The sequence below is a fragment of the Phocoena sinus genome, chromosome 13 (genome assembly GCF_008692025.1).
Source record: "Phocoena sinus isolate mPhoSin1 chromosome 13, mPhoSin1.pri, whole genome shotgun sequence".
NCBI lineage: Eukaryota > Metazoa > Chordata > Mammalia > Artiodactyla > Phocoenidae > Phocoena > Phocoena sinus.
The window spans coordinates 81,591,072-81,617,165 of NC_045775.1; the positions used below are offsets into that span (position 1 = coordinate 81,591,072).

At 51.9% G+C, this 26,094-nt stretch overlaps 2 protein-coding genes across 8 annotated transcripts in view; both read left to right on the forward strand.

Moving 5' to 3' along the window:
- The window catches only part of CNNM4 (cyclin and CBS domain divalent metal cation transport mediator 4), a 43,308-nt gene extending 39,214 nt beyond the window's left edge, over positions 1 to 4,094 (forward strand). Inside the window, exon 8 of the transcript XR_004352725.1 lies at positions 4,083 to 4,094. The gene's annotated coding sequence lies outside the window, so the exon portion shown is untranslated. The remainder of the gene's footprint in view (positions 1 to 4,082) is intronic.
- On the forward strand, positions 1,024 to 25,906 carry CNNM3 (cyclin and CBS domain divalent metal cation transport mediator 3). Of its 7 annotated transcripts, none has more exons than XR_004352723.1 (9): positions 1,024 to 2,422; positions 17,219 to 17,362; positions 18,355 to 18,504; positions 18,805 to 18,974; positions 19,178 to 19,274; positions 19,635 to 19,768; positions 20,122 to 20,260; positions 23,065 to 23,273; positions 23,676 to 25,906. XR_004352723.1 is itself a non-coding variant. In XM_032652312.1 (9 exons), exons 1-8 carry the CDS (start codon positions 1,069 to 1,071, stop codon positions 23,112 to 23,114), a joined length of 2,238 nt encoding a protein of 745 aa, XP_032508203.1. In that variant the 5' UTR covers positions 1,024 to 1,068; the 3' UTR covers positions 23,115 to 23,160; positions 23,676 to 25,906. The 7 variants fall into 7 exon arrangements, 5 of the variants coding, with proteins under 5 accessions (XP_032508203.1, XP_032508202.1, XP_032508200.1 ...); XM_032652312.1 differs by having other exon boundaries at positions 23,065 to 23,160; XR_004352724.1 differs by having other exon boundaries at positions 1,025 to 2,422; positions 23,210 to 23,273.
- Positions 25,907 to 26,094: the final 188 nt, after the last annotated feature.

The following is a 26,094-nucleotide window of genomic DNA, read 5'->3' on the forward strand; positions in this document are numbered from 1 at the left end:
TATGTAAGGAGATTTGAAAGTACATAAAAATGTAAAGAAAATACAAAAAAACCCATTTCATCTGGACTCCTATAGAGGAGTCTTGTTAGCAGGTTGTCTATTTCCTTCCAACCAGGTGACGTCCACATATAATAGGTTGAAGAACATTCCACACTGTCAAGGACCACACAGTCTTTGGGAGGATTCTCTTGAATAGTTCTTGTTGGTCTTTAGGAATTATTTTCCCAAGGATGATCTGTTGGAGTGGAGTGACTGTACAGTAATTCCTGACAGAGCTGCCATCTCCTAATGTGGCTGGGATGGCGAACAGGATATTAGGCCGGTCGCGTTGAAACCCAACATCCGTGTCTGAGTCGTGCTTCACTTTTCTCCGGTAAAATATGTTCACAACATGTAGTAGCTGTGAGGATCCAATGAGGTAGTGATTTCGTGCGTGTACGTATTCACCATCGTTCTCCCTGGCAGGAATGCAAGTTCCTTTAAGGCAGGGGCTGTGTGTCACGTCCCAGACCTATTGCAGAATCGGGTGCGATCAAGAAACACTTTCAATAAACCTTGGCTTCCGATGCCCAGTCACCGGTTCTTTCAGCCTTCCTCGCCCTTTAGGTCAGTGGTTCAGGGGGTCCCTTTCTGAGAAAACGGCCCATCTCCGTTGGCTGAATTCTCCGCCTGCAATTTCAGGAGCGCCGCTCCGCTCTGGGATCCGAGTCCCGAGCCAGGGACTTCCCAAAGCACGGGCCCGGCCTCCCGGTGAGCGGCGACTGCCGGTGAGAACCAGACGCCCGCGGAGGGGGGCCAGTTCGCCGCTCCGCGCCCTCCGGACGCCAGCCAGCCCCAGCCCCAGCCCCGGGAGTCGCGGCCGAGCCCCGCGGGGCCGAGAGCTCCACGCCCCCGGCCCGCCCCGGGATCGCGCCGCGGCCTGTTTACTCCCCGGCGCAGCCTAGTCCGACCCTGGGGCCCGCCCCCGCCCGCCGCCTATTGGCGGAAGAGGCGCCAGGGCTGGCGACGATTGGCCCGGGGGAGGCGGAGGGGTAGGCTGCGCGGGAGGCCGAGAGGGGGCAGCAGGCGATGGCGGCGGCGGCGGCGGCGGCGGCGGCGGGTCGGCTAGGCTGGTTGCTCGCCGCGCTCTGCCTGGGCAACGCCGCCGGGGAGGCGGCGTCGGGCCCGCGAGTGCTGGGTGTCTGTCTGGAGGAGGACGGAGCGGCGGGCGCGGGGTGGGCGCGCGGAGGGGAGATGCGGGCCGCTCCGGAGGCCACCTTCCGCCTGCGCCTTTTCGGCTCGGGCTTCGCCAACAGCTCCTGGTCCTGGGTGGCCCCTGAGGGGGCGGGTTGCCCCGAGGGCGGGCCGGCCGCGGCGTCCGACGAGGCGGCGGCCCCCACGGGCGAGTGGCGTGCGCTGCTGCGCCTGCGCGCTGAGGCTGTGCGCCCGCACTCGGCGCTGCTGGCGGTGCGCGGGGAGCAGAGCAGCGAGGCGGCGGCCCCGAAGGGCGAGTGGCGCGCGCTGCTGCGCCTGCGCGCCGAGGCCGTGCGCCCGCATTCGGCGCTGCTGGCCGTGCGTGTGGAGCCGGGCGGCGGGGCAGCCGAGGAGGCGGCGCCGCCCTGGGCTCTGGGCCTGGGGGCGGCGGGGCTGCTGGCGCTGGCGGCGCTGGCGCGGGGCCTGCAGCTGAGCGCGCTGGCGCTGGCGCCAGCCGAGGTGCAGGTGCTGCGCGAGAGCGGGTCGGAGGCGGAGCGTGCGGCGGCGCGGCGCCTGGAGCCCGCGCGGCGCTGGGCCGGCTGCGCCCTGGGCGCGCTGCTGCTGCTGGCCAGCCTGGCGCAGGCGGCGCTGGCGGTGCTGCTGTACCGCGCGGCCGGCCAGCGCGCCGTGCCTGCAGTGCTCGGCAGCGCGGGGCTCATGTTCTTGGTGGGCGAGGTGGTGCCGGCTGCCGTGAGCGGGCGCTGGACGTTGGCGCTGGCGCCGCGCGCACTGATCCTCAGCCGCCTGGCAGTGCTGCTCACCTTGCCCGTGGCGCTGCCCGTGGGCCAGCTGCTGGAGCTGGCGGCGCGGCCAGGGCGGCTGCGCGAGCGCGTGCTGGAACTGGCGCGCGGCGGCAGCGACCCCTACAGCGATCTCAGCAAGGGCGTGCTGCCCTGCCGGACCGTGGAGGACGTGCTCACGCCCCTCGAGGACTGCTTCATGCTGGACGCCAGCACCGTGCTGGACTTCGGCGTCCTGGCCAGCATCATGCAGAGCGGCCACACGCGCATCCCTGTGTACGAGGACGAGCGTTCCAACATCGTGGACATGCTCTACCTCAAAGACTTGGCCTTCGTGGACCCCGAAGACTGCACGCCGCTCAGCACAATCACCCGCTTCTACAGCCACCCACTCCACTTCGTCTTCAATGACACCAAGCTGGACGCCGTCCTGGAGGAGTTCAAACGAGGTAACGGCCGGGGAATCACGGAGGGGACTCGCATGTCAGCGCCCTGCAGAAGGAGTGGGGGTTTAGGGAAGCTTCTGGGGAAGGGTCCCACCCTCGTGGAGGACAGGGAAGCCTCTAAGGGCCCTTTTAATGAAGAGGATGGCTTTGCAGCTCCGAATGACCCTTCGAAATATCATTTAAAGGCTGTGGCTCTGAAACTGACAGTGCTATAGACAGCAAAAGTCCCCTTCTCCTGGCAGGCCCCCAGTTTGGGGAGGTATGTCTACTTGGCTCTAACTCTCCAGCTCTTTACCAGGTCATCTCTGTGGCCTTTGGCTTTGTAGCAGGTCCAAACTCTTGGATAGAAAAGGAAAGAACATAGAAGAGTATAGGCTTAAGGTACCTGGACGCTCCTGTCTGCACACATATAAAAGTATCTGGTCCTGTGATGTTTCCAGGGCATCATTGTTAAGGTCACTGATGGGCTGCTACCTTCCTGATTGGTAAAAGGAAGGGAAAGGGAATGATTGGTAAACGTTTTTCTACAGGTGTGGAAGAAACTTCCACTGTAATTTCACCAGAAGCAACTTGATGGATACCAATTAGTCTCCCATTACTTTTTTTTTTTAAACCCCGAGTAAGGTCTCAAGTTCTCTCAACTCCATATTTTCACCCTCTCTTTTCACCCTGGTAAAAACTGAGACTCTCGCATTGTGAAGGTTTGGATTCCCCTGCAGTCTCCCTCGCCGTTGTTGGGCTTGGGTGTCCTCCCCAGAGGACACTTGGCCACTAGCCAGGCTTTTCACACCTGAACTGCAGGGTGGGCTTGGAGACACCTCAGGACTCTGGATGAGCTTCACCCTAAAGACTGAATAATTGCGGCGGAGAACTGAGCAGCTCCCCCTCATCTTCCTGGCAGCTGTGAAGTCTCCAGGCCCCTGTGAGCCCCTTGACTGTCAGGGCAGGGAGGCCAAGCTCTGCAGTAGTGACCATGTTACTCCTGCATTAGCACTGCTGTATGGAGGCCACTAGTGGGCGCTCTCGCGCACCACCTCCTGCTGAAGGGTGTTGAAGTTAGGCAGTAACTGTTATTACTGTATCTGGGGATCTCGGTGGGAGACTTTGATGGGCAGCCCTGGCTGCTTTGCTAGAGAATCTCTGATAAGCTCCTGGCTGTTTCTTCAGAGAGTAGCCACGCAGCCCTTCACTGGGGAGAGGAGCCTGGGTCGGGGGCCAGGCAGCACCCCCCAGTAGCAAGTACTCTGTCTCTGAGTAGTACTGTAGTCTCTGAGGCAGTGGGGATTCTCGTGGCCTGGTGGCCAGCCGTGCAGGCCCTGGAGTCAGCAGGGGAGGGTGCCATCCTGCCCCTGCCGCCTTCCAGCTTGAGGCCCTGGGGAGGCCGGGCTTGACCACCAGGGCGGCGACTGAGCAGAGCGTGGCACCATCTGAGTGGTTTGCACAGATCACTGACTGGTGTGGAGACCACAGTTGTGGGGTCCCAGTGGTTGGGGGGTCCAGTGAGAGGTGGTGGTAGCCTGAACAGGGGTGCACAGCGGGCCTGGAGGGCAGTTGAAGGTGGGCTTAGGAGGATTTCGTGGTTAGCCCAGGGACTGGGGGGCAAGAAGAGGAGCCGAGGATGAACGTGCATTTTGGCTTGGTGGTGGCCTTGACCTTCCCTGAGGCAGAGCACACGCAGGGAAGAGAGGGCTTGGGGGCGGTGGCGGGTGGCAGGCAGACGAGTTCGTTCTGGACACGGGAATTTGTGGCTGTGCAGTGGCCCGAGAGGCAGGCTCCTAGGATTAGTTGATGTGCAGTGAGATGCAAGTGAAAGCCCCAAGCAGGAGGGAAGGAGCTGGACGTCTGTGTTGAAGTGGTCCTAGGAAGCGGAGCCTAAAGAGGGCCACAGCAGGGAAGGGGTGGAGGGCAGAGAGGAGGGGCTGCGGAGGAGAGCCAGACCCTGGAACACCCTGGAAGCTAAGGGAAGGAGAGTGATCAGGAGAGAGGATGGCGTCATGTCCTTTGGATCCAGCAACCAGGATACCCTTGACCTTTGCAGAGCAGTTGTGGTGCCATGGAGTGGGGTGCTGGGGATTGAAGTACGACAGCCCAAGGAGACAGGCCTTCCGGGAGGTATGGCTGCAGAGCGTAAGCCAGGGGGCAGTGGCTGGGAGAGGCTGGGCGGGCAGGAGGCCTTCTGCTCTTTGGTTTTAAGATGGGGGATCTTAAGATGGGGGAGTCGAGTGGGTTTAGGTCGAAGTGTTGGTAGGAAGTCGCTGGTAGGGAGGGAAGGCCAGTGCAGGATGCTTCTGTTCTGGGGTGGTGGCCTTGGGGTGGCTCTGGAGAGCCTCCTTCTAGAAGGCAGTGGGGGAGGGGTGCAGTCTGGAGGTTGAATGGGGGGCTCTTCAGTCCCCTCTGCCTCCTGAGTCCTGTGGAGAGTGAGGGCCATTCTCAGGGCAAGATGGCCACGTCTTTCCTGTGACATCCTGGGCTTTCTCTGCTCTCGTGCAGTGCAGTCCTTTGGCAGATAGCTTTGTGTTTCCTCACTAAAGTCCTTATTAGCCTAACACTCTTCATCATTCCTCTGTTCATGAACAAAGGGCATATCGCAGCCTTCCTGGTGCGTGAGGTTTTAGGAACCAATCCCCTTCCTGTCTCTCTGTCAAGTGTATGAGACGGTGGTCCCTCTGAATTCCCGAAGCTGGAGGCCCTGGCATCTTGGCAGCTACTGCCATTCCGGGCCCTGTTTCTTTCTCTCCTTCAGAGCACAGTTTTGGAACTCTATAGTCTGGGAGAGGCACCTTCCCCGGTGAGGTGCCCCTCAGTCACTGTGCAGACTTGAGGTGACAGCTGATTGTTTTGTGCAGGCATTGCCAGGGGGAGCGCGTACTTTGTTTTTTTTTTTTTTTTTTTTTTTAAATTTATTTATTCATTTATTTATTTTTGGCTGTGTTGGGTCTTCGTTTCTGTGCGAGGGCTTTCTCTAGTTGTGGCAAGCGGGGGCCACTCTTCATCGCGGTGCGCGGGCCTCTCACTGTCGCGGCCTCTCTTGCTGCGGAGCACAGGCTCCAGACGCGCAGAGCTCAGTATTTGTAGCTCACGGGCCCAGCTGCTCCGTGGCACGTGGGATCTTCCCAGACCAGGGCTTGAACCCGTGTCCCCTGCATTGGCAGGCAGACTCTCAACCACTGCGCCACCAGGGAAGCCCCGCGTACTTTGGAGGTGTAGTAAGTAGCATGTATTTTCTTTAAAGCTATTAACCCCTGCCTTCTTTGTCAACCCCCAGTGACAACCACCAGTGACTTCAAGGACATTCAGCCAAAGGAGGGATTAGGATGGGTGCACTTTTCGGAGTCTGCTTTAAACCCTGAGTTGTGGTTCATTGCCTGTCAGAAGCCAAAGGATTGCCCCAACTCTGAAGAGTCAGACCTGCTCAGACATCTGTGAGGGATGGTCACATAGTAGTTTTCTCACAGGATACGTTCAGACAGTTTTTTTAAAAAAACGCTAAAGAGGGAAGGCAGAGGAATTTCATCGCCAGCTGCATTTTTAGGAATGTCCTAGAAAATAGGCATTATGGAAGGGTCCTCTAGCATCCCTGTCATTTGTGAGCGTTCTCGAGCCTGCTAACTAAAATCAGAACTCTAGAGCTTTTCAGAGCTTCCTGGTCGACGTCGGCAGGTGTGCCATCTACCCCTGGCCTGCGGCTCTGTAGAGCTTTCGCGGGGAGAGCCGACGGCACCTGTCTTGGGGCCTGTGTCCGTGTTTGCAGTCAGCCAGCCAGGGGGCCCCATATCTTCAGGGCATTTTATCCTATCAGATGAGAAGCTTGAATCCCTCCAGCTTCCCGTTCTCTGTGTGCCCCTTACTCCTTTCTGGTTGCCTCCTGGACCCCTCAAACATTCTGCCTTAAGGTTAGATCACGTGGCCACTGTTTGGGGGACCTTGCGAGGGCTCTTCTTTCTTCTGTTCATTATTGAATCATTTCATCACTGAGAACCTTGCGCCCATTTTATAGACGTTTTGAAAGCAAGGTAGAACTTAGTCATTCCTGTAGGTAACCTGCCAAAGGGACTGGCTTTGTGGAAGAAGGGGGCTGAAGTGGGTCCTCTGCTCCCAGATGGCCATCTAGAACCTGGGCTTTGGCTCCCGAAATCCCAGAAGACCGTTGACCCACATTGTGTGTCGAGCCTCGGCCTTCCTAATGTGGCCTAACGGATTTGTATCCCGTGGCAGAGCTGTTGGGGCCCTCGTAGCAGTGCTGCCTGCCTGCCGGCGTGAGCCATTCCAGCCCAAACACCAAGGGGTGGGAAGCGTCTGGAAATGCCACATTCCTCATTCAGTGCCTCTGTCTCAGCAGGAATGGGCAGACAGTTCCCCAGGGACCCCTAGCCCCTTCCTCCTGGGAAGCGGGGAGGGAACTTAATGTGGGCATTTCCACCTTCAATTTTTGTTCCAGGATGGTAGAGCCCTTAAAGAGGGCTGCTGGCTTCTCTTCAGTGGGGCCCTGAACTTGGCACCATGCCTATCTCCCAGAGGGGAGGGGGCTCCTAAGATTCAGTCTTTTGTTCTCCTCAGTGAAAGTCACTTGAGTGGGGTGGGGGGAGTGTTAGGAGAGTGGACTCAGAGCCAGCTGCCTGGGTTCCAGCTTGGCAGGGTCACTGAACCTCTTTTGGCCTCAGTTTTCTCTGTGAACTGTAAAATGCAAATCATAATATGTGCCTTATAGAGTTGCCAGAGGGTTTGGTAAGTTAGTAAATGAATAAAGCATTTGGTGGCTGGCACACAGTAAGCAAGCCCTAAGTATAGGCATGCCTTGGAGATATTGTGGGTTCAGTTCCAGACCACCACAGTAAAGCAAGTCATACAAGTGTTTTGGTTTCTCAATGTATATAAAAGTTATGTTTTACGTGTAGGGTAAGATTGTTTATTTGAGCTGTTTCTTGTTTCTTGAGGTGAGATTGAATTGCTATGAACTTCCCTCTTAGAACTGCTTTTGCTGCGTCCCATGGGTTTTGGGTGGTCGTGCTTTCGTTGTCATTTGTGTCCATGTATTTTTTTATTTCTTTGATTTTTTTCAGTGATCTCTTGGTTATTTAGTAGTGCACTGTTTAGCCTCCACATATTTGTGTTTTTACAGGTTTTTTTCCTGTAATTGATTTACAATCTCAGAGTGTTGTGGTCAGAAAAGATGCTTGATACGATTTCAGTTTTCTTAAATTTTCCAAGGCTTGATTTGTGACCCAAGATGTGATCTATCCTGGAGAATGTTCCATGTGCACTTGAGAAGAAAGTGTATTCTGCCACTTTGGGGTGGAATGTTCTATAAATATCAGTGAGATCTATCTGGTCTATTGTGTCATTTAAAGCTTATATTTCCATATTTATTTTTTGTTTGGACGATCTGTCCATTGGTGTAAGTGGGGTGTTAAAGTCCCCTACTATTATTGTGTTACTGTCGATTTCTCCTTTCATGGTTGTTAGCATTTGCCTTACGTATTGAGGTGCTCCTATGTTGGGTGCAAAAACATTTATAATTGTTATATCTTCTTCTTGGATTGATCATTATGTAGTGTCCCTCCTTATCTCTTGTAACAGTCTTTATTTTAAAGTCTGTTTTATCTGACATGAGTGTTGCTACTCCAGCTTTCTTATGATTTCCATTTGCATGGAATATCTTTCTCCATCCCTTCACTTTCAGTCTGTATGTGTCCCTAGGTCTGAAGTGGGTCTTTTGTAGACAGCATATATATGGGTCTTGTTTTTGTATCCATTCAGCCAGTCTTTGTCTTGGTTGGGGCATTTAATCCACTTACATTCAAGGTTATTATCGATATGTATGTTCCTATTACCATTTTCTTAATTGTTTTGGGTCTGTTTTTGTGTGTCTTTTTCTTCTCTTGTGTTTCCCGCTTAGAGAAGTTCCTTTAGCATTTGTTGTAAAGCTGGTTTGATGGTGTTGAATTCTCTTAGCTTTTCTTTGACTGAAAAACTTTTGACTTCTCCATCAAATCTGAATGAGATCCTTGCTGGGTAGAGTAATCTTGGTTGTAGGTTTTTCTCTTTCATCTCTTTAAGTATATCCTGCCACTCCCTTCTGGCCTGCAGAGTTTCCACTGAAAAATCAGCTGATAACCTTATGGGGACTCCTTTGTATGTTATTTTTTGTTTTTCCCTTGCTGCTTTTAATATTTTCTCTTTGAATTTAATTTTTGTTAGCTTGATTAATATGTGTCTTGGGGTGTTTTTCCTAGGGTTTATTCTGAATGGGACTCTCTGTGCTTCCTGGACTTGGGTGACTATTTCCTTTCCCATGTTAGGGAAGTTTTCCACTATAATCTCTTCAAATATTTTCTCAGACCCTTTCTTTTTCTCTTCTTCTTCTGGGACCCCTGTAATTCGAATGTTGGTGTGTTTAGTGTTGTCCCAGAGGTCTCTGAGATTGTCTTCAATTCTTTTCATTCTTTATTCTGCTCCTTGGCATTTATTTCCACCATTTTGTCTTCCAGCTCACTTATTCATTCTTCTGCCTCCGTTATTCTGTTATTGATTCCTTATAGTGTATTTTTCATTTCAGTTATTGTGTTGTTCACCTCTGTTTGTTCTTTAGTTCTTCTAGATCTTTGTTAAACATTTCTTGTATTTTCTCAATCTGTGCTTCCATTCTATTTCTGAGATTCTGGATCATATTTACTATTGTTACTCTGAATTCTTTTCCAGGTAGATTGCCTGTTTCCTCTTCATTTATTTGGTCTTGTAGGTTTTCCCTTGCTCCTTCATCTGTGACATATTTTTTTTGCCGTCTCTTTTTTTTTTATGACTGGGATTGTGTTCCTGTTTTACTGGTTGTTTGGCCTGAGGCATCCAACACTGGTAGAGCTGGGTCTTGGTGCTGAACACTGTGAGACCTCACTCTGATGAATATTCCCTGGGGTCTGAGGTTCTCTGTTAGTCTGATGGTTCGGCCTCGGAGCTCCCACCGCCGGAGCTTCCGCCCGACCCTGGGCTTGCGAATCAAGATCCCGCAAGCCGTGTGGGGTGGCAAAAATAAAAAATAAAAAAGAACAATAACAAAGTAAAAAATAAAATTAGACTAGGAAACTAACAGATAACATAGTTAGATATGTTAGAAATAAAAATATAGATGAATCAACAACGGGAAGGTACATCAGTACCACAGTAGTAAAAAAGAGGTGGAGGGAAAATAAAAAAAAAAGGTGGCGGGGGAAGGCCTTGGCTGTGGAGGGCGGGGCCTAAGCAAGGGCGAGGTTTGGGTGGTGGGCGGGGCCTATGCTCAGGACCCACAGGGCTGGAAAAGGCCCTGGGGGCTGTGGGGGGTGGGGCTTAGGCTCAAGGAACAGAAGGAGCCCAGGCGGCCCCACACCCCTGGTCTCAGAGGGCAGGGGATCTCACCTGGGAGCCCAGCAGGCTTCCTGGGCTCAAGTGGGTGGGGAAAACACCCTTCTCTCTTCTTCTGCTCCTCCTGGAGGGCCCCTCCTGCCTGCCTCTCCTGATCCCCACCTGGCCTCTCTCCTATGCCCACAAGGACCCACGCAGCCTGGAGGGGCCTTGGAAGGCGGGGGATTGGTCTGGGAGCTCAGCAGGCTCCTTGTGCCTGAGTGGGCGGGGCAGTTGCCCTCCGCTTCTCTCCTGCTCCTCTGGCAGGACCCCTCCTGCCTGCACCCCTCCTGCCTGCCTCTCCTGATCTCCCTGTTCTCCCTCCTGTGCCCCCAGGACCCACGCAGCCTGGATGGGGCTTTGGAGGGGGGAACCAGCTTGGGAGCTCAGCAGGCTCCTTGTGCCTGAGTGGGCGGGGCAGTTGCCCTCCACTCCTCTCCTGCTCTTCCTGGAGGGTCCCTCCCACCTGCCTCTCCTGATCTCCTGGCCTCAGGGGCGCTGATCTTGTCTGGCCTCCACTTCTCCTCCCCCCTCGTTCCCGCTGTGTCCTACCGGTTCACTCTGGGGTTCCTCCCGTCTCCTTGGGGGTCAGAGTCCCCCACAAGCAGACGGCAGGCGCCCTAGTTGTGGGGAGATGCTAACTCCGCGTCTGAAATAGAAACGAAGGAAACAATAGCAAAGATCAATAAAACTAAAAGCTGGTTCTTTGAGAAGATAAACAAAATTGATATACCCTTAGTCAGACTCATTAAGAAAAAAAGGGAGAGGACTCACATCAATAAAATTAGAAATGAAAAAGGAAAAATCACAACCAACACTGCAGAAATACAAAGGATTATAATAGACTGTTACAAACAGCTATGTGCCAATAAAATGGACAGCCACGAAGAAATGGACAAATTCTTGGAAAGGTACAATTTTCCAAGACTGAACCAGAAAGAATTAGAAAATATATAAACAGACCAATCACAAGTAATGAAATTGAAACTGTAATTAAAAATCTTCCAGCAAACAAAAGTCCAGGACCGAATGGCTTCACAGGTGAATTCTATCAAACATCTAGCGAAGAGTAAACACCAATCCTTCTCAAACTCTTGCAAAAAATTGCAGAGGGAGAAACACTCCCAAATTCATTCTACGAAGCCACCATCACCCTGAATATCAAAACCAGAAAAAGATATCATAGGGCTTCCCTGGTGGCGCAGTGGTTGAGAGTCCGCCTGCCGATGCAGGGGACGTGGGTTCATGCCCCGGTCCGGGAAGATCCCACATGCTGCGGAGCGGCTGCGCCCGTGAGCCATGGCCGCTGAGCCTGCGCGTCCGGAGCCTGTGCTCTGCGGCGGGAGAGGCCACAACAGTGAGAGGCCCGCGTACCGCAAAAATAAATAAATAAATAAGAAAGCAAGCAAGCAAGCAAGCAAGCAGGTTTGATCCCTGGTTGGGGAACTAAGATCCCACATGCTGTGCAGCGTGGTCCCGCAGAAAATCAAACTAAAAAACCTTTATGGCTAAAAAATGTTAACCACCATCTGAGCCTTCAGCGAGTTATAAACTTTTTGATGGTGGAGAGTCTTGCCTCGATGTTGGTGGTTGCTGGCTCATCAGGGTGGTGGCTGCTGATTGGGGTCGCTGTGGCAGTTTCTTAAGGTGCCAGTGAAGCTTGCTCTATCAGTTGGCTCTTCCGTGCACCAGCGATGTCTCTGAAGCACCCAGCGCTTTGATAGCATTTTATCCACAGTAAAACTTCTTCCAAAATTGGAGTCAGTCCTGTCAAACCCTGCCAACCCCAACCCCTTATCAGTTAAGTTCGTATGATGTTCTAAATCCTTTGTTGCCATTTCAACGGTCTTTGCAACATCTTTACCAAGAGTAGTTCCCATCTCAAGAAACCACTTTCTTTGCTCACCCGTGAGAAGCAACTCCTCGTCCATTAAAGTTTTATCCTGAGGTGGCAGCACTTCAGTCACACCTTCAGGCTCCACTTCTCATTCTAGTTCCCTTGCTCGTCCTACCACATCTGCAGTTACCTTCCTTCATGAAGTCTTGAACCCCTCAAAGTCATCCATGAGGGTTGGAATCAACTTCTTCCAAACTCCTATCAGTGTTGATATTTTGATCTCTCTTCATAAATCATGAATGTTCTTAATGGCATCTAGAATGGTGAATCCTTTCCAGAAGGTTTTCGATTGAGTTTGCCCACATCCATCAGGGGAATCTCTACCTATGGCAGGTGTAGCCTTACGTAATGTAGTTCTTAAATAGTAAGACTTGAAAGTTGAAATTACTCCTTGATCCATGGGCTACAGTATGATGTTCTGTTAGCAGTCATGAAAATAGCATTCGTCTCCTTATACAGCTCCATCAGAGCTCTTGGGTGACCAGGTGCATTGCTAACGAGCGGTACTACTTTAAAAGGAATCTTTTTTCTGAGCATTGGCTCTCAACAGTGGGCTTAAAATATTCGGTAAACCAACGTGTTGTCAGCCTTTATTGTTCCATTTATAGAGCACAGGCAGAGTAAATTGAGCGTCATTCTCAAGGGCCCTAGGATTTTTGGAATGGTAAGTGAGCATCGGCTTCAACTTAAAATCACCTGCTAACTGCATTAGCCCGTAACAAGAGGGTCAGCGTGTCCTTTGAAGCTTTAAAACCAGGCCTTGGCTTTTCCTCTCTGGCTGTCAAAGTCCTAGATGGCATCTTCTTCTAATATAAGGTGGTTTTGTCCACATCGAACATCTGTTGTGTCGTGTAACTACCTTCATTAATGATCTTAACTAAATCTTCTGGATAACTTTTTGCAGCTTCTACACCAGCACTTGCTGTTTCACCTTACTCTTTTATGTTATGGAGACAGCTTTCCTTAAACGTCATGAACCGATCTCTGGTAGCTTCTTTTCATCTGCAGCTCCCTCACCTCTCTTAGCCTTGATAGAATTGAGAGGTGGGGCCTTGCCCTGGGTTAGGTTTTTGGGTAAGGGAATGTTGTAGCTGGTTTGATCTTCTATCCAGACCACTCGAACTTTCTCCATATCAGCAAGAAGGCTGTTTGGCTTTCTTACCATTCACATGTTCACTGGAGTAGCACATTTATTTGCTTGTTTGTTTATTTTTATTTTTTGGAGCAGCTCTTATTTATTTAAAAATTTTTTTTTTTCAACCCCATCCAAAAATGGGCAGAAGACCTAAATAGACATTTCTCCAAAGAAGATATACAGAATGCCAACAAACACATGAAAGAATGCTCAACATCATTAATCATTAGAGAAATGCAAATCAAAACTACAATGAGATATCATCTCACACCAGTCAGAATGGCCATCATCAAAAAATCTAGAAACAATAAATGCTGGAAAGGGTGTGGAGAAAAGGGGACACTCTTGCACTGCTGGTGGGAATGTGAATTGGTTCAGCCACTGTGGAGAACAGTATGGAGGTTCCTTAAAAAACTACAAATAGAATTACCATATGACCCAGCAATCCCACTACTTGGCATATACCCTGAGAAAACCAAAATTCAAAAAGAGTCATGTACCAAAATGTTCATTGCAGCTCTATTTACAATAGCCAGGACATGGAAACAACCTAAGCGCCCATCATCGGATGAATGGATAAAGAAGATGTGGCACATATACACAATGGAATATTACTCAGCCTTAAAAAGAAATGAAATTGAGCTATTTGTAATGAGATGGATAGACCTAGAGTCTGTCATACAGAGTGAAGTAAGTCAGAAAGAAAAAGACAAATACCGTATGCTAACACATATATATGGAATTTAAGGGAAAAAAATGTCATGAAGAACCTAGGGGTAAGATAGGAATAAAGACGCAGACCTACTGGAGAACGGACTTGAGGGTATGGGGAGGGGGAGGGGTGAGTTTTGACAGGGCGAGAGAGAGTCATGGACATATACACACTAACAAACGTAGTAAGGTAGATAGCTGGGGGGAAGCAGCCGCAAGGCACAGGGATATTAGCTCGGTGCTTTGTGACAGCCTGGAAGGGTGGGATGGGGAGAGTGGGAGGGAGGGAGACGCAAGAGGGAAGACATATGGGAACATATGTATATGTATAGCTGATTCACTTTGTTATAAAGCAGAAACTAACACACCATTGTAAAGCAATTATACCCCAATAAAGATGTTTAAAAAAAAAAAAAAAAAAAAATTAAAAATAGAACTACCATATGATCCAGCAATTCTACTTTTGGGTGAAGGAAATAAAATTACTATCGCAAAGAAAAAAAAAAAAAAAATTTTTTTTAAATTATTTATTTATTATTTATTTTTGGCTGCATTGGGTCTTCGTTGCTGCGCGCGGGCTTTCTCTAGTTGTGGTGAGCGGTGGCTACTCTTCTTTGCGGTGCGCAGGCTTCTCATTGCGGTGGCTTCTCTTGTTGCGGAGCATGGGCTCTAGGTGTGCGGGCTTCAGTAATTGTGGCACGTGGGCTCAGTAGTTGTGGCACACAGGCTTAGTTGGTCCACAGCATGTGGGATCTTCCTGGACCAGGGCTCGAACCCGTGTCCCCTGCATTGGCAGGCGGATTCTTAACCACTGCGCCACCAGGGAAGCCCTGGAGTAGCTCTTTTAATTTCCTTCAAGAACTGTCCCTTTGCATTCACGACTTGGCCGTTTGGTGCACGAGGCCTAATTTTCAGCCTGTCTCAGCTTTTGACATGCCTTCCTTGCTAAGCTTAATCATTTCTAGCTTTTGTTTTAAAGTGAGAGGCCTGTGATTCTTCCTTTCACTTGAACACTTAGAGCCTATTATTGTAGGGTTATTAATTGGCCTAAATTTCAGTATTGTTGTGTCTCAGGGAACAGGGAGAGAAGAGAGGAGAGGGAGAGAGACAGGGGATGACCGGTTGGTGGAGCAGACATACACAGTATCGATCAAGTTCCCCGTCTTATGTGGGTGCAGTTGGTGGCGCTCCCCCAAAACAATTACAGTAGTAAGATCACAGATTGCCTTAACAGATATAATAATAATGGAGTTTGAAAATCTGGAAGAATTACCAAAATGTGACACACAGAGTGAGCAGATGCTGTCTGAAAAATGGTGCCGATAGACTTGCTCGACGAAGCATTGCCACACACCTTCAGTTTGTTGGAAAAAAAAAAAAAAAGCAGTATCTGCGAAGCACATTGAAATGACGTAGGCCTGTACTGCATTTCTTCAGTTCTCAGTTGCACGGTTTTTTTTGTATTTTAACATCTCTGTAACCAGGATGTCTCATGATTGATGACATCTTGGATTTGATGATATACAGTAAATGTGATCTTTTTATCCTTTTACAGCCTCCTTCCTTTTTTGATCATCTGGTTAGTGGTCTAATAATAATAGCTTTTACTTGACTCTTGACATTTTCATTCCCTCCAACTTTGGAGCAGAGGTCTTCCTATACCTGATTACTGGGGGCGGGGCAGGGGGCACAGATGCTGAAAGAATGAGGCAGGGGCATGCCAGCTGCTTCCAAAGCATGTGCTTCTAAACCCAATCACTACATTGTCATTGAACCCAAGGTATGTAAAGTAGGATTCACACAAAGAGGTGAGCTTGACTTTTTGCTTTACCAAAGGATTCTTGAAGCAAGCACCCCTTTACATGCAGGTCCAGGCCGGCTTTTACCCTATGCTTTATTCACTAGTAATAAAAAGGGGCAGCAACCTAAATGTCTATCAACAGATGAATGGATAAATAAGATGTGGTACATATGCAAGTGAATACTACTCAGCCATGAAAAAGAATAAAGTGACGTCATTTGCAGCAACGTGGATGAACCTAGAGAATATTATACTTAATGAAGTAAGTCAGACAGAAAGACAAATATTATATATCACTTTTATGTGGAATCTAAAAATAATACAAATTATGCAAAACAGAAACAGACATAGAAAACAAACTTATGGTTACCAAAGGGGGGGAGGGATAAATTAGGAGTGTGGGATTAACATATACAAACTACTATACATAAAATAGATAAGCAACAAGGATTTACTGTATAGCACAGGGAACTATATTCAAAACCTTGTAATAACTATAATGGAAAATAATCTGAAAAAATATAACTGAAACACTTTGCTGTACACAGTGTGAACTAACAATATTGTAAATCGGCTGTACTTCAGTGAAAAAAAATACTGTTAAAAAGGGGTGGGGGCATGCTTGAGATGAGTTTGCTCTCAGTTCCATATCCTAGACCTGCACAGTCCAGTCCAGTAGCCACTACCCACAAGTGGCTGCTGAGTTCTTGAACGGTAACCAGTCTGAATTGAGATGTGCGGTGAGTGCCAAACACACACCAGATATCAAAGACTTAGTACCCAAAAAAGGAAAAATATCAATTCATATGTTTATATTGACCGCACGTTGAAATGATACTTTGATTATATTGAGTTGATCATAAAATGCTATTAATTTCATTTCTGTCTCTTTAATTTTTTTAACGTAGCTACTCAAAAGTTTTAAATTACCTGTATGGCTTGCATTCTGTTTCTTTTTGTTTTTTTAAATGGTTTTTTTAACGTGAACCATTTTTAAAGTCCTTATTGAATTTGTTACAATATTGCTTATGTTTTATGTTTTGGTTTTCTGGCCCTGAGGCATGCGGGATCTTAGCTCTCCGACCAGGGATCGAACCCGCACCCCCTGCATTGGAAGGCGAAGTCTTAACCACTGGACCGCCAGGGAAGTCCCACATTCTGTGGCTTTTGGACAAGCATAAAGCTTTATGGAGAAAAAGCACTTACCTGAAACAGAGTATATTCTTGAAGCTTCCCTAACATTCCCCAGCACTCAGGCTGGGCTTTTCTCAAGCTTACATTTTCTCGTAAAACAAGCAGTTAGCTCCCCTGAGGAGGATGCAGAGGAGGAAGGAGAAGAGTTGCAGCTTCCTGCTCTTCCTCCCGCACAGTTTGGGCTCTAACTGGCTGATTATCATCATCTTCATCCCCTGGGTGACTTTCATGCACCTCGGCTTCTGGAAATACAGGGCAGCCTTCAGAATTGGGAATGCTCCCTTTGGAGACTCAGGCGGGGTGGCCCCTCTCGGCTTCCGCATTCAGACTGTCCCCGGGGAGCCAGCGTCTTTGGTGTCGGCGCCCTGTGTCCACGGTCCGGTTGCTGCTGTTTACGGTGTCTGTTGTGGTCCAGATGCATCCTTGTCTAAACCACGTTTACGGCGTGGAGTCGCACAGACCCGGGGTGACTCCAGCTCCGCCGCTGCCTGGGGGGACTTGGGCAGGTGGACATGGGGTCCAAGACTTACTCCTCACGGGCACCTAGGAAGAGTCTCTCCTGGTGCCTGGCCTGTTGTGGGAACATAGACATCAGCCTCTGTCCTTGTGATAGGCCAGTCACATGGGACTAAGGAAAACAGGAGGTCCCCTAGCAAGCTGTAACGCAGGTGTCCCTCCCTGCAGGGAAGTCCCACCTGGCCATCGTGCAGAAGGTGAACAACGAGGGCGAAGGTGACCCCTTCTACGAGGTGCTGGGCCTGGTCACCCTGGAGGACGTCATCGAGGAGATCATCAAGTCCGAGATCCTGGACGAGTCTGAAGACTACCGTGAGTCGTGGCCCTGGCGCTTTTCTGGCTCAGCCGGTCTTTCGAGCTTACAGAGACCTGTGTATCAGAGGATGGCAGGTCTCCGTGTTGTCAGGAGCGGGGCTGGATCTCGGGTCAGAGCCGTCACGTACCCAGGCCCCGTCTCCTTTCCCCTGCGTAGGCCGGGATTGCCCCTTGCAGGAGGGAGGGCTCACACGTGTGCCTGGACGCAGAGCCGTGGGGGTGCGTCCCATGGGTGGCTTTGCAGTCCCAGGGCTTGCCTGGAGCTCTGCCTTTAACGGGCTTTTTCCCAGTCTTTATCTTCCTTGGTCCGTTTGCGTTCTCTTGTTCTGTTGTATAGAAGTGTCTTCTCAAAGAAGCCCATTCTTTACTGCTGAGAGGTTCTTCCCCAAACAGATGATCGTGGGGCCTGTGATTGTGTTTTAGAAGTGCCTGACTCTTGGGATGGCAGCTGCGGTCTGCAGGGCAGACGCAGAGCCCATGCTTGACGGCGGGCCTCACGTGGGCCCTCTGGGACACTGAGCTGCCCGCCCTGTGAGCTTGGAAGTGAATCTCTGCCCACGTGTCTGTCCCCCAAATGCAGCATTTTGGTTTGGCATCTCGGACTGCCGTAGGCACGGGGTCTGCAGGTTAGCGGCTGTTTGGCACCAGTAATCCTCGAACATGTGCTTTCTAGTGAGGGGCCTGTTGTTTTATATAAGCTGTTTGCCATCATATCGGCATTATCTTCTCCCAGCTCCGAGGAGGGAGCAGGCCTCTCTGCTACTTCTCGGGACATCGCTGGAATGCAAGCTGCCGCCCCTCTGACGGGGCACCAGATCACTGCCTGGGTGGAGTTGGCCGCCAGGTGCTGTCAAGACAGCAGTGCCCTGATGCTGTCCCCCCAGGAGCCCCGAGGCCTTGTGGGGAGGGAGAGGCAATGTGCCCCTTGGTCCGCTCATGTTGATGGAGGGCTGCTGGAGCCTAAGCAGGCCCTCTTCTCCCCGCCCCAGGAGACACCATGGTGAAGAAGAAGCCTGTGTCTCTGAGCGCCCCTCTCAGGCAGAAAGAGGAATTCTCCCTGTTCAAGGTGTCTGACGATGACTATAAAGTGAAAATCTCGCCTCAGCTGCTCTTGGCCACCCAGCGCTTCCTTTCCCGAGGTGAGGGTGAGGGTGAGGGTGGGCCTCGTCCCTGCTCACCGGCCAGTGGATCAGGAGACCCCCCCCCCATTCCCAGTAAGCAGGAGGGTGTCCAGGAGAACTTTGGCGACTCTCTCTGCCGCCCTGTCATTAGCTCGGGTCACTTGAAGGCGGCTCCTCTGTGGGTGGCGGAGAGCCACGGCCGGGTGGGTGTTGTGGGGGGCTGGGGGAGCCGAGGCATGCAGCGGGAGGCGGGCGGGTACACGGGCTGTGCTGGGCCCGGTGGACACTGTCCCCGCACCTGTTTCCCCTGTGGGGCAGAGGTGGATGTATTCAGCCCGCTGCGAATCTCCGAGAAGGTCCTGCTGCACCTGCTGAAGCATCCCAGCGTCAACCAGGAAGTGAGGTTTGACGAGAGCGACCGCCTGGCCGCCCACCACTACCTGTACCAGCGCAGCCAGCCGGTGGACTATTTCATCCTCATCCTGCAGGTACCTGCGAGCCCGGCCTGGAGCCCGCTGCTTGCTTAGGAAGTGGGGAGGGTCTGAGAAGCGGAAGGAAGATCCAGATGCACCCGCCCTGGATAAGTGGGGTCGGTGCTCTCTCCTTGTGCTCTTTGCTGGCAGGAAGGATAACCTGTCCACCTCTTTATTTCCCTGTCCCTCTCTCCTCCCCCTCTTCCCCGACCTCCCAGGGCAGGGTTGAGGTGGAGATTGGGAAAGAGGGCTTGAAATTCGAGAATGGGGCCTTCACCTACTATGGAGTGTCCGCCCTGACGGCGCCGTCCTCGGGTAAGCTGCAGCCGTCCCAGAGCTGGAGGCAGGGGTCGGCGGCTGGATGGGCGTTGCCGAGGCTCTCCAGTGCCCTGCGTCCGGCCTGTCCTTCCTGCAGATCCCGTGCCTCCTGCAAGGCAGTCTGCCTTGGGGCGTGCTGGCCCTTCTCGTCTGCGGGCTGCATGGGGGGTGGGGCAGCATTTCTTTGGGGCTCATCTTTGTTGCTCTCCCCACCACTGCACAACTTTCCCCAGGAGGAGCATGTTTGCCATCCTTTTCAGAGCCCCTGGCTGTATTCCCTCACCAGGGTGATTTGTGGGGTGGATCTCAGAGGCTGGGTGGGGCTGGCCTGCTCCGTCACCCACTGTCCTCTCATAGTTCACCAGTCCCCGGTGTCCTCGCTCCAGTCCATCCGCCACGACCCGCTGCCCGAGCCCGCCGAAGGCACCCGCTTGTCTGCATACTGTCCTGACTACACTGTGAGGGCCCTCTCTGACCTGCAGCTCATCAAGGTGACCGTCTGGGCTGCTCACTGGTGCTGGCTTTTAACCAGCTTTGCGTCCCCGAGGGCTAGACCAGCTGGTCACACATTTGAATGGATTAAGAATAAATTCTGATTGAGTCTATCTGAGACTTCCCAGAGCAAGACCTTGTACTTGCTGTGGAGGGTGGATGGCCTGGCCCCTCTGTCTGCTGGTGGCCTAAGCACCTAGCTTCCTTGGAGATGTTAACAACGCTTCTGCCCTGCACCCCCCCCCACCCCCCAACCCTGGTTTGGGGGCTTGAGGGCAGGAGGGAGGGGTGTGGCCCCTCACCTCACCTTCTCCGTCCAGCTGCACGAGTTGCAACGCTTCCTGTGCCCCAGGTCACGCGGCTGCAGTACCTCAATGCACTCCTGGCCACCCGAGCCCAGGCCGTGCCGCAGTCCCCTGAGAACGCGGACCTCCAGGCCGTCCCAGGCAGCCAGACCCGGCTCCTTGGTGACAAGACAGCCGCAGCCACAGGTGAGCCCCGTGCGGCTGCATCCTGCGGCCTTGACCCCAGGGCGAGCGTGCCCTTTGCCGTCCTGGCTGCACACACAGCCCTGCTCTCTCTGCCCTCGCCCTGCCCTACATTTGTTCTTTTTCCCTTTTGTCTCCCCGTTCTTTTCTCTCTCCCTTCTTGTGTTTTTTTTTTTAGAAGATGTTGGGGGTAGGAGTTTATTAATTTACTTATTTATTTTTGCTGTGTTGGGTCTTCGTTTCTGTGCGAGAGCTTTCTCTAGTTGTGGCAAGCAGGGGCCACTCTTCATCACGGTGCGCAGGCCTGTCACTATCGCGGCCTCTCTTGTTGCGGAGCACAGGCTCCAGACGTGCAGGCTCAGTAGTTGTGGCTCACGGGCCTAGTTGCTCCGCGGCATGTGGGATCCTCCCAGACCAGGGCTCGAACCCGTGTCCCCCGCATTAGCAGGCAGATTCTCAACCACTGCGCCACCAGGGAAGCCCCCTTCTTGTGTTTTTAATAACTCGTCACCGCTGAGCTATACGTCAGCTGACATTCTGAGTAGGAGCGTGTAAGTCAGCATTTTCTCTCCAGGGCCTGTAGGGTGGGTTGATTCAATTAGAGGATACAGTTGACCCTTGAACAACAGCAGGTTAGGGGCGCCAACCCTCTGCACAGTCAAAAATCTGTGTATAACGTGGTCGGTCCTCTGTATTTGTGGTTCTACATCCGCAGATTCAACCAGCTACAGCCTGTGTAGTGCTGGAGTATTTACTGTTGAAAAATAATCTGCACATAAGTGGACCCACGCAGTTCAAACCTGAGTTGTTCAAGGGTTAACTGTAGTTGCTAAGTGGGAGTATGGTCACGTTCAGGCGCTGTATTGGGTCATTTGGGGTTAGAGTTAGGTCACCTAGAAAGTGAAGATTTGGGTCACCAGTGGGCCTGGCTCAGAAGGTAGGTGGCTGGTGGACACCATCCCCAAAACCCAGAAGAGCACCTCCTGTGGCGTTTGGTCCCATCCAGGCATTCCACTGGGAGCAGGAAGAAACAGACTTTGCAGAGTGGGATGGGAAACCCCACGCTAGAGTGTAAGGAGGGAAAATAAAAAAGGAGCCTGTGAAGGGTGGGCTTTGGGTGGGAGTGGTAAAACACATCAGGGAACTTTCTTGTCCTTGTTATTCGAAAAGGTACTTTTATGCTGACGGAGCTCCTAGGTTGGGGTCTGAGGTCCTCCAGGGCTTGGCGTGGCTTGGGAGAGGCCGTGGAAGGAACTGCAGGGGCCTGACCGCCTATGCTGCATCCCCCTTACCCTGCAGTGGGGACGCCGAGCTCTTAACACTTCCCATGCCAAGCACTGTGCTAAGGGCTCTCCTCGTCCTGACTCATCTAAGAAAACTTCCCTGAAGTTTTGAGAGGTGGTAGTTGTCATGCCCATTTTACAGGTAAAGAGTCGGAGGCCGGGAGAGACGGGCACTCTGGCTTGGATGCACCCTTGGTTACCGGACCCACGTTTGAGAAGGGAAACGTGTTTTTATAATGGAAAGGTGCTTCCTGAGCTGCGTCGGTGGCTCCACTCCTGCGAGCCCCATCTGTGGTGCTGGTGAAGGACCCTGGGGGGTTGTGTTGGGTCCTGGATCTGGGCCTGGTCACGGTCCTTTTGGAATGAACGGACCCTTCATTGACCTCTTAGGGCGGAGCCTGCGCCTCTGTTTACCCACTGTGACGGTCTTTTATTTTGTGAGGCACCCCTCACACAGAGGTTCACACCGTCAAGTTAGACTCGGGTCTCGAAGGCCGAGACGTTTTTGTTTTTCAAAATGTGAGCCTTTTGGCTTTGGTTTCCTCACATGTGAGCCTTTTCTGGCTCCATCTGCTACTCTGACTGCACAGGTTGTGTATAAGGTACAAACTTAAATCTAAGAATCCTGGTTTTTCCTTTCATTTCATCTTTTATCACATACCCAGAGGGTTTTTAATCCTTTTGTGGCTTCAGTGGCTCGTGAGGCAGTCCTCTGAGAGAATCGTTTTTAGTGGCTCATGGGTCATTTCCTCTTTGTAATGGATTACCAACCAGCCCCTGTTCTGTAGTCGTGATGTTGGTGATTTTCCCCTAGGTGCGGCCTGACATTGGCCCTGGGTGGCCCTCAGGGTCTTGCACTTTATCTCTGTTAACTTGTTGCTTCACTGCCCGGGGAGCTCAGTGTCGCTACACGTGTTGGACACGTCCCCGGGGCGCTGCTGAAATGGTGCAGGTCAGAGCCATCCTCTGGGTGACTGGCTCTAGCTTCCTCAGCAGAGAAGTGTCTGAAATGCTTGGAAAGCACGATGATTTTGAGCTGCCTTCAGCCGGGTCGGCAAATGGCGTGAGGGCCAAATCTGCCTGTTCTCGTAACGTTTTACTGGAGGTGCCCATCTGCTGAGGGATTGTACTCGGCTGCAGGTGGAGTTGCCTCGTTGCCCCCGAGGCCTGCAAAGCCTAAGAAGACTGGCCCTTTACAGAAACACCTTCCGGAACCCTGGTCCGCTGCTTCACATTCGGAAAACCCCCTCCACATCGATCAGTCCCAGAGCGGGATTCCCAGGGAGAGTCCGAGCTTGACACCGAGCCTCCTGGGCCGCTCTCGCCCCCGCGGCCCTGCCTCTGCGGTGCTGCCCAAGCTGCCCGAGCGGAGTGGTTCTGCCGGAGCAGCTCCATAGCTGGTCTTCTCTCTCTCTCCCTCCCTCTCCCTCTCCCCCCCCCCTCCCTCTCTCTCTCCCTCCCCTCCCTCCCCTCCCTCTCTCCCTCCCCTCCCCCTTCCTCTCCCTTTCCCTCTCCTCTCTCTAGCTTTCCCAGTAGGCCTTTCCCTCTTTGGCACATTTGGAAACTGCAGTTGATAATTGTGAACTAGTGAGCATTTTTTGTTTTAAGACAACACGCAAGGTAAATATCTTGCCTTTTACTTTACCTTCTCTTTGCTTTCCTTTGCCAGCCTGTTAGCTGCTGGGGGCCACTGCAGACCTCTCCCCCCAGATGGGGGGCACTTCTCCATGGGGGTGAGTGGGTGCTTCCTGTCCCTACTTCTCATCTCATTTTTCTGGAGGGCAGGAGGGACCATGAAATGCCTGCTCAGCCTTGGAAACAAAAGCTCCCTTCCAGCGCCTGCTGCGTTGTCTGGGCAGCCGCCTCCTGCCTGGCCTTATGGCCTCGGCCTCTCACGGGCAGGAGCCCTGCCTCTCAGTGATGGCATCCGTCCCGGCAGTGGTTTTCCCTCACGAGGCTGAGCGTTTTCCTAACTAAACGCTCCCAGCTCTGCCTCGATGTCTCCCGAGGAGGCCTGAGGCTCCTCGGCCCCCCGCCCCCCTGCCCCTTCCCGTCCTAAAGAGGACTGAACACCTGGGGTCAGGGGACCCGCTGCCTGTACGGGCTCCGATGCTGATTTTCCCTCTCCCCTCTAGGGTCCAGCCACAGCAGACCCGGCCTCCCGGCGGAGGAGAGCCCTGGGCGGAACCCGGGAGTTTAACCGCTTGGCAGGCAGCCCCAGGTCTGGGGAACGGACAATCACGTGGGGAACTGGAGCGAGCCAAGGAGCGGCTTCCTGCCAGCCTGTCCGCATCCCCTGCAGGCCACGTTTTAGATGGCCCTCGTGGACGCGGGTCCTGGCTGCTCTCAGAACCAGAGGCTGGTGCCAGGAGCCTCAGCAGGTCCTGCCCCCCTTTAGGAGATGGGCGTCCGCCGGGGCCAGCCCTCCAGGCCTGCTTCCGAATGGAATGAAAGGAACAGTGCCACCTCCAGTCCCTGGGCCAGCCTCCTGTGACAGTGCAGTGTGTTTATACCTCTTCTGGCCAAGCCACCACGTGAGTGCACGGTTACCGCCTCTCTGCGGCCGTGACCTGTTCTCTCTCTGCTTTTCATCTGCCGGCCTCCTGCTGCTGGCAGCACCAGTGTGGGCTGGGGGTTCACATCCGTGGCCTTGGCCACCGTGACCTTTCAGGCTTCCCTTACGATGCCATGCTTCAGAGCACACGCCCAGCCTGTCCCATGTGCCAAACCTGGAAGCAAGCCTGTCACACCAGCCCCGCTCCCTCCTGTGCAGGTGGCTTTCTCACGCTGGCCCCGCGGGGCTGAGGAACCTCTTCCTCCTGCCACTCCTCGGCCTGCCTGGCTCAGTCGCCACTAACAGTATTGTCGTTTCCTGTGTTTTAAGAAGAGGTCACACGTGGGAGGAAGGGACCGCTCTGTTGCACCTAAGCCTTTGTCGTGGGGTTCCGGGGAGGGCAGCCCGCGGCCCCCCTGGGGGCGCCGTGTGGCTGTCAGGTGCGTGGAGGGTGGCCAGGGCGGCCAGGGCTGGTTGTGAACCAGGTGGAACCCTCTCCGTCCTTTGGAAAAAAGAACATGACATCGGAGTTTTTCTTAGATCTCTGAAACATTTCAAGCTCTTTGCTACTTTCCTTTTCTAGCTCTGGGGTTTTAGAGAAGCGGGAATGAGAAGGTATTTGTCTCGCCTTCTGGTTCACCTAAAGTCACCTTCCACAGTGCTTCAGCTGCGCAGAAACCAGGGCATCACGGGGACCAAGGATGGGGAGGGGGCAGGATTTCTGGAACCTTTCCCAAAGGTATTTGGGTCCTTATCCAGGATCAGTGGGAATGAAGGCCAAAAAACAGTGGCATGCTCACCGAGAGACTTTTCTCAAGGAATTCTCTCCAGGAGCAAACCCAGGTGGGAAGTAGATACTTTAAAATTCTCTCTCTCCAGAACAGTGGTTCTTAACTTTGGCTGCACCTTGGAAATCACCTGGCAAATTAAAAATACTGATACCTGGGGCCCACCCCCCAGGGATTCTGATTTAACCAGTCCAGGCATCAGGATTTTATTCTTTAAAATTATTTTAGGTTCACAGATCATAGACCCTTCACACCCGCTTCCCTGAATATCTCACATAACCTTGGTGCATTTATCGAAACTAAAAAATTAACATGGGTACAAAACTATTAACTAAATTACAGACTTGGATTTTTATCAGATTTTCCATCATGTCCCTTTTCTGTTGCAGGATCCAATCCAGGACACCAGGTTGCATTTAGAGCTATTGCTTTTTTTTTTTTTCCTAAGTAACTTGTTACTTTGAAATAATTAACAGATTCATAGGAAGTTGCAAAGATAGAGGTCCCATGTACCCTTCACCCAGTTTTCCTCGATGATTACATCTTACATAGTTACAGTGCAGTATCAAGACCAGGAATCTGACACTGGTGCAATGTGGGCATATAGTTCTATAGCATCTTATCACATGTAGGTTTGTGTAACCACCACTGCAATCTAGATACAGAACTGTTCCTCCCTAGGATCTCCCTCCGACAGACCCTTTATTAGAGCCCCACCCCCACCCCCTCTGGCCACTATCCCTAATTCCTGGCAACCACTAATCTGTCCATCATCTCTATAATTTTGTCATTTCAAGAATGTTGTATAAATGGGATCTTAACAGTATGTAACCATTGGGACTGGCTTTTTTCACTCAGCATAATGTTCTGGAATCTCCTCCAGGCTGTTGCACGTGTCAATGGCTCATTCCTTTTTGATGGCTGTGTGGTGTTCCATCATATACTCACTGTCCTGTCTAAGGACATCTGGGTGGTTTCCAGTTTTGGGCTATTCCAAATAAAGCTGCTATGAACATTCATTACAGGTTCTTGTGTAAACATTGGTTTTCTTTTCTCTTAGCTAAATGTCTAGGAGTGCAGTTGCCAGGTCGTACGGTTACTGCATATTTAAGTTTTAAAAGAAGCTGCCGAGCTTTTTCAGAGTGCCTGTACAGCTGTACGTTCCCACCAGCAATGTGGGAGTATTCTCCCACATCCACTCCAGGATTTGGT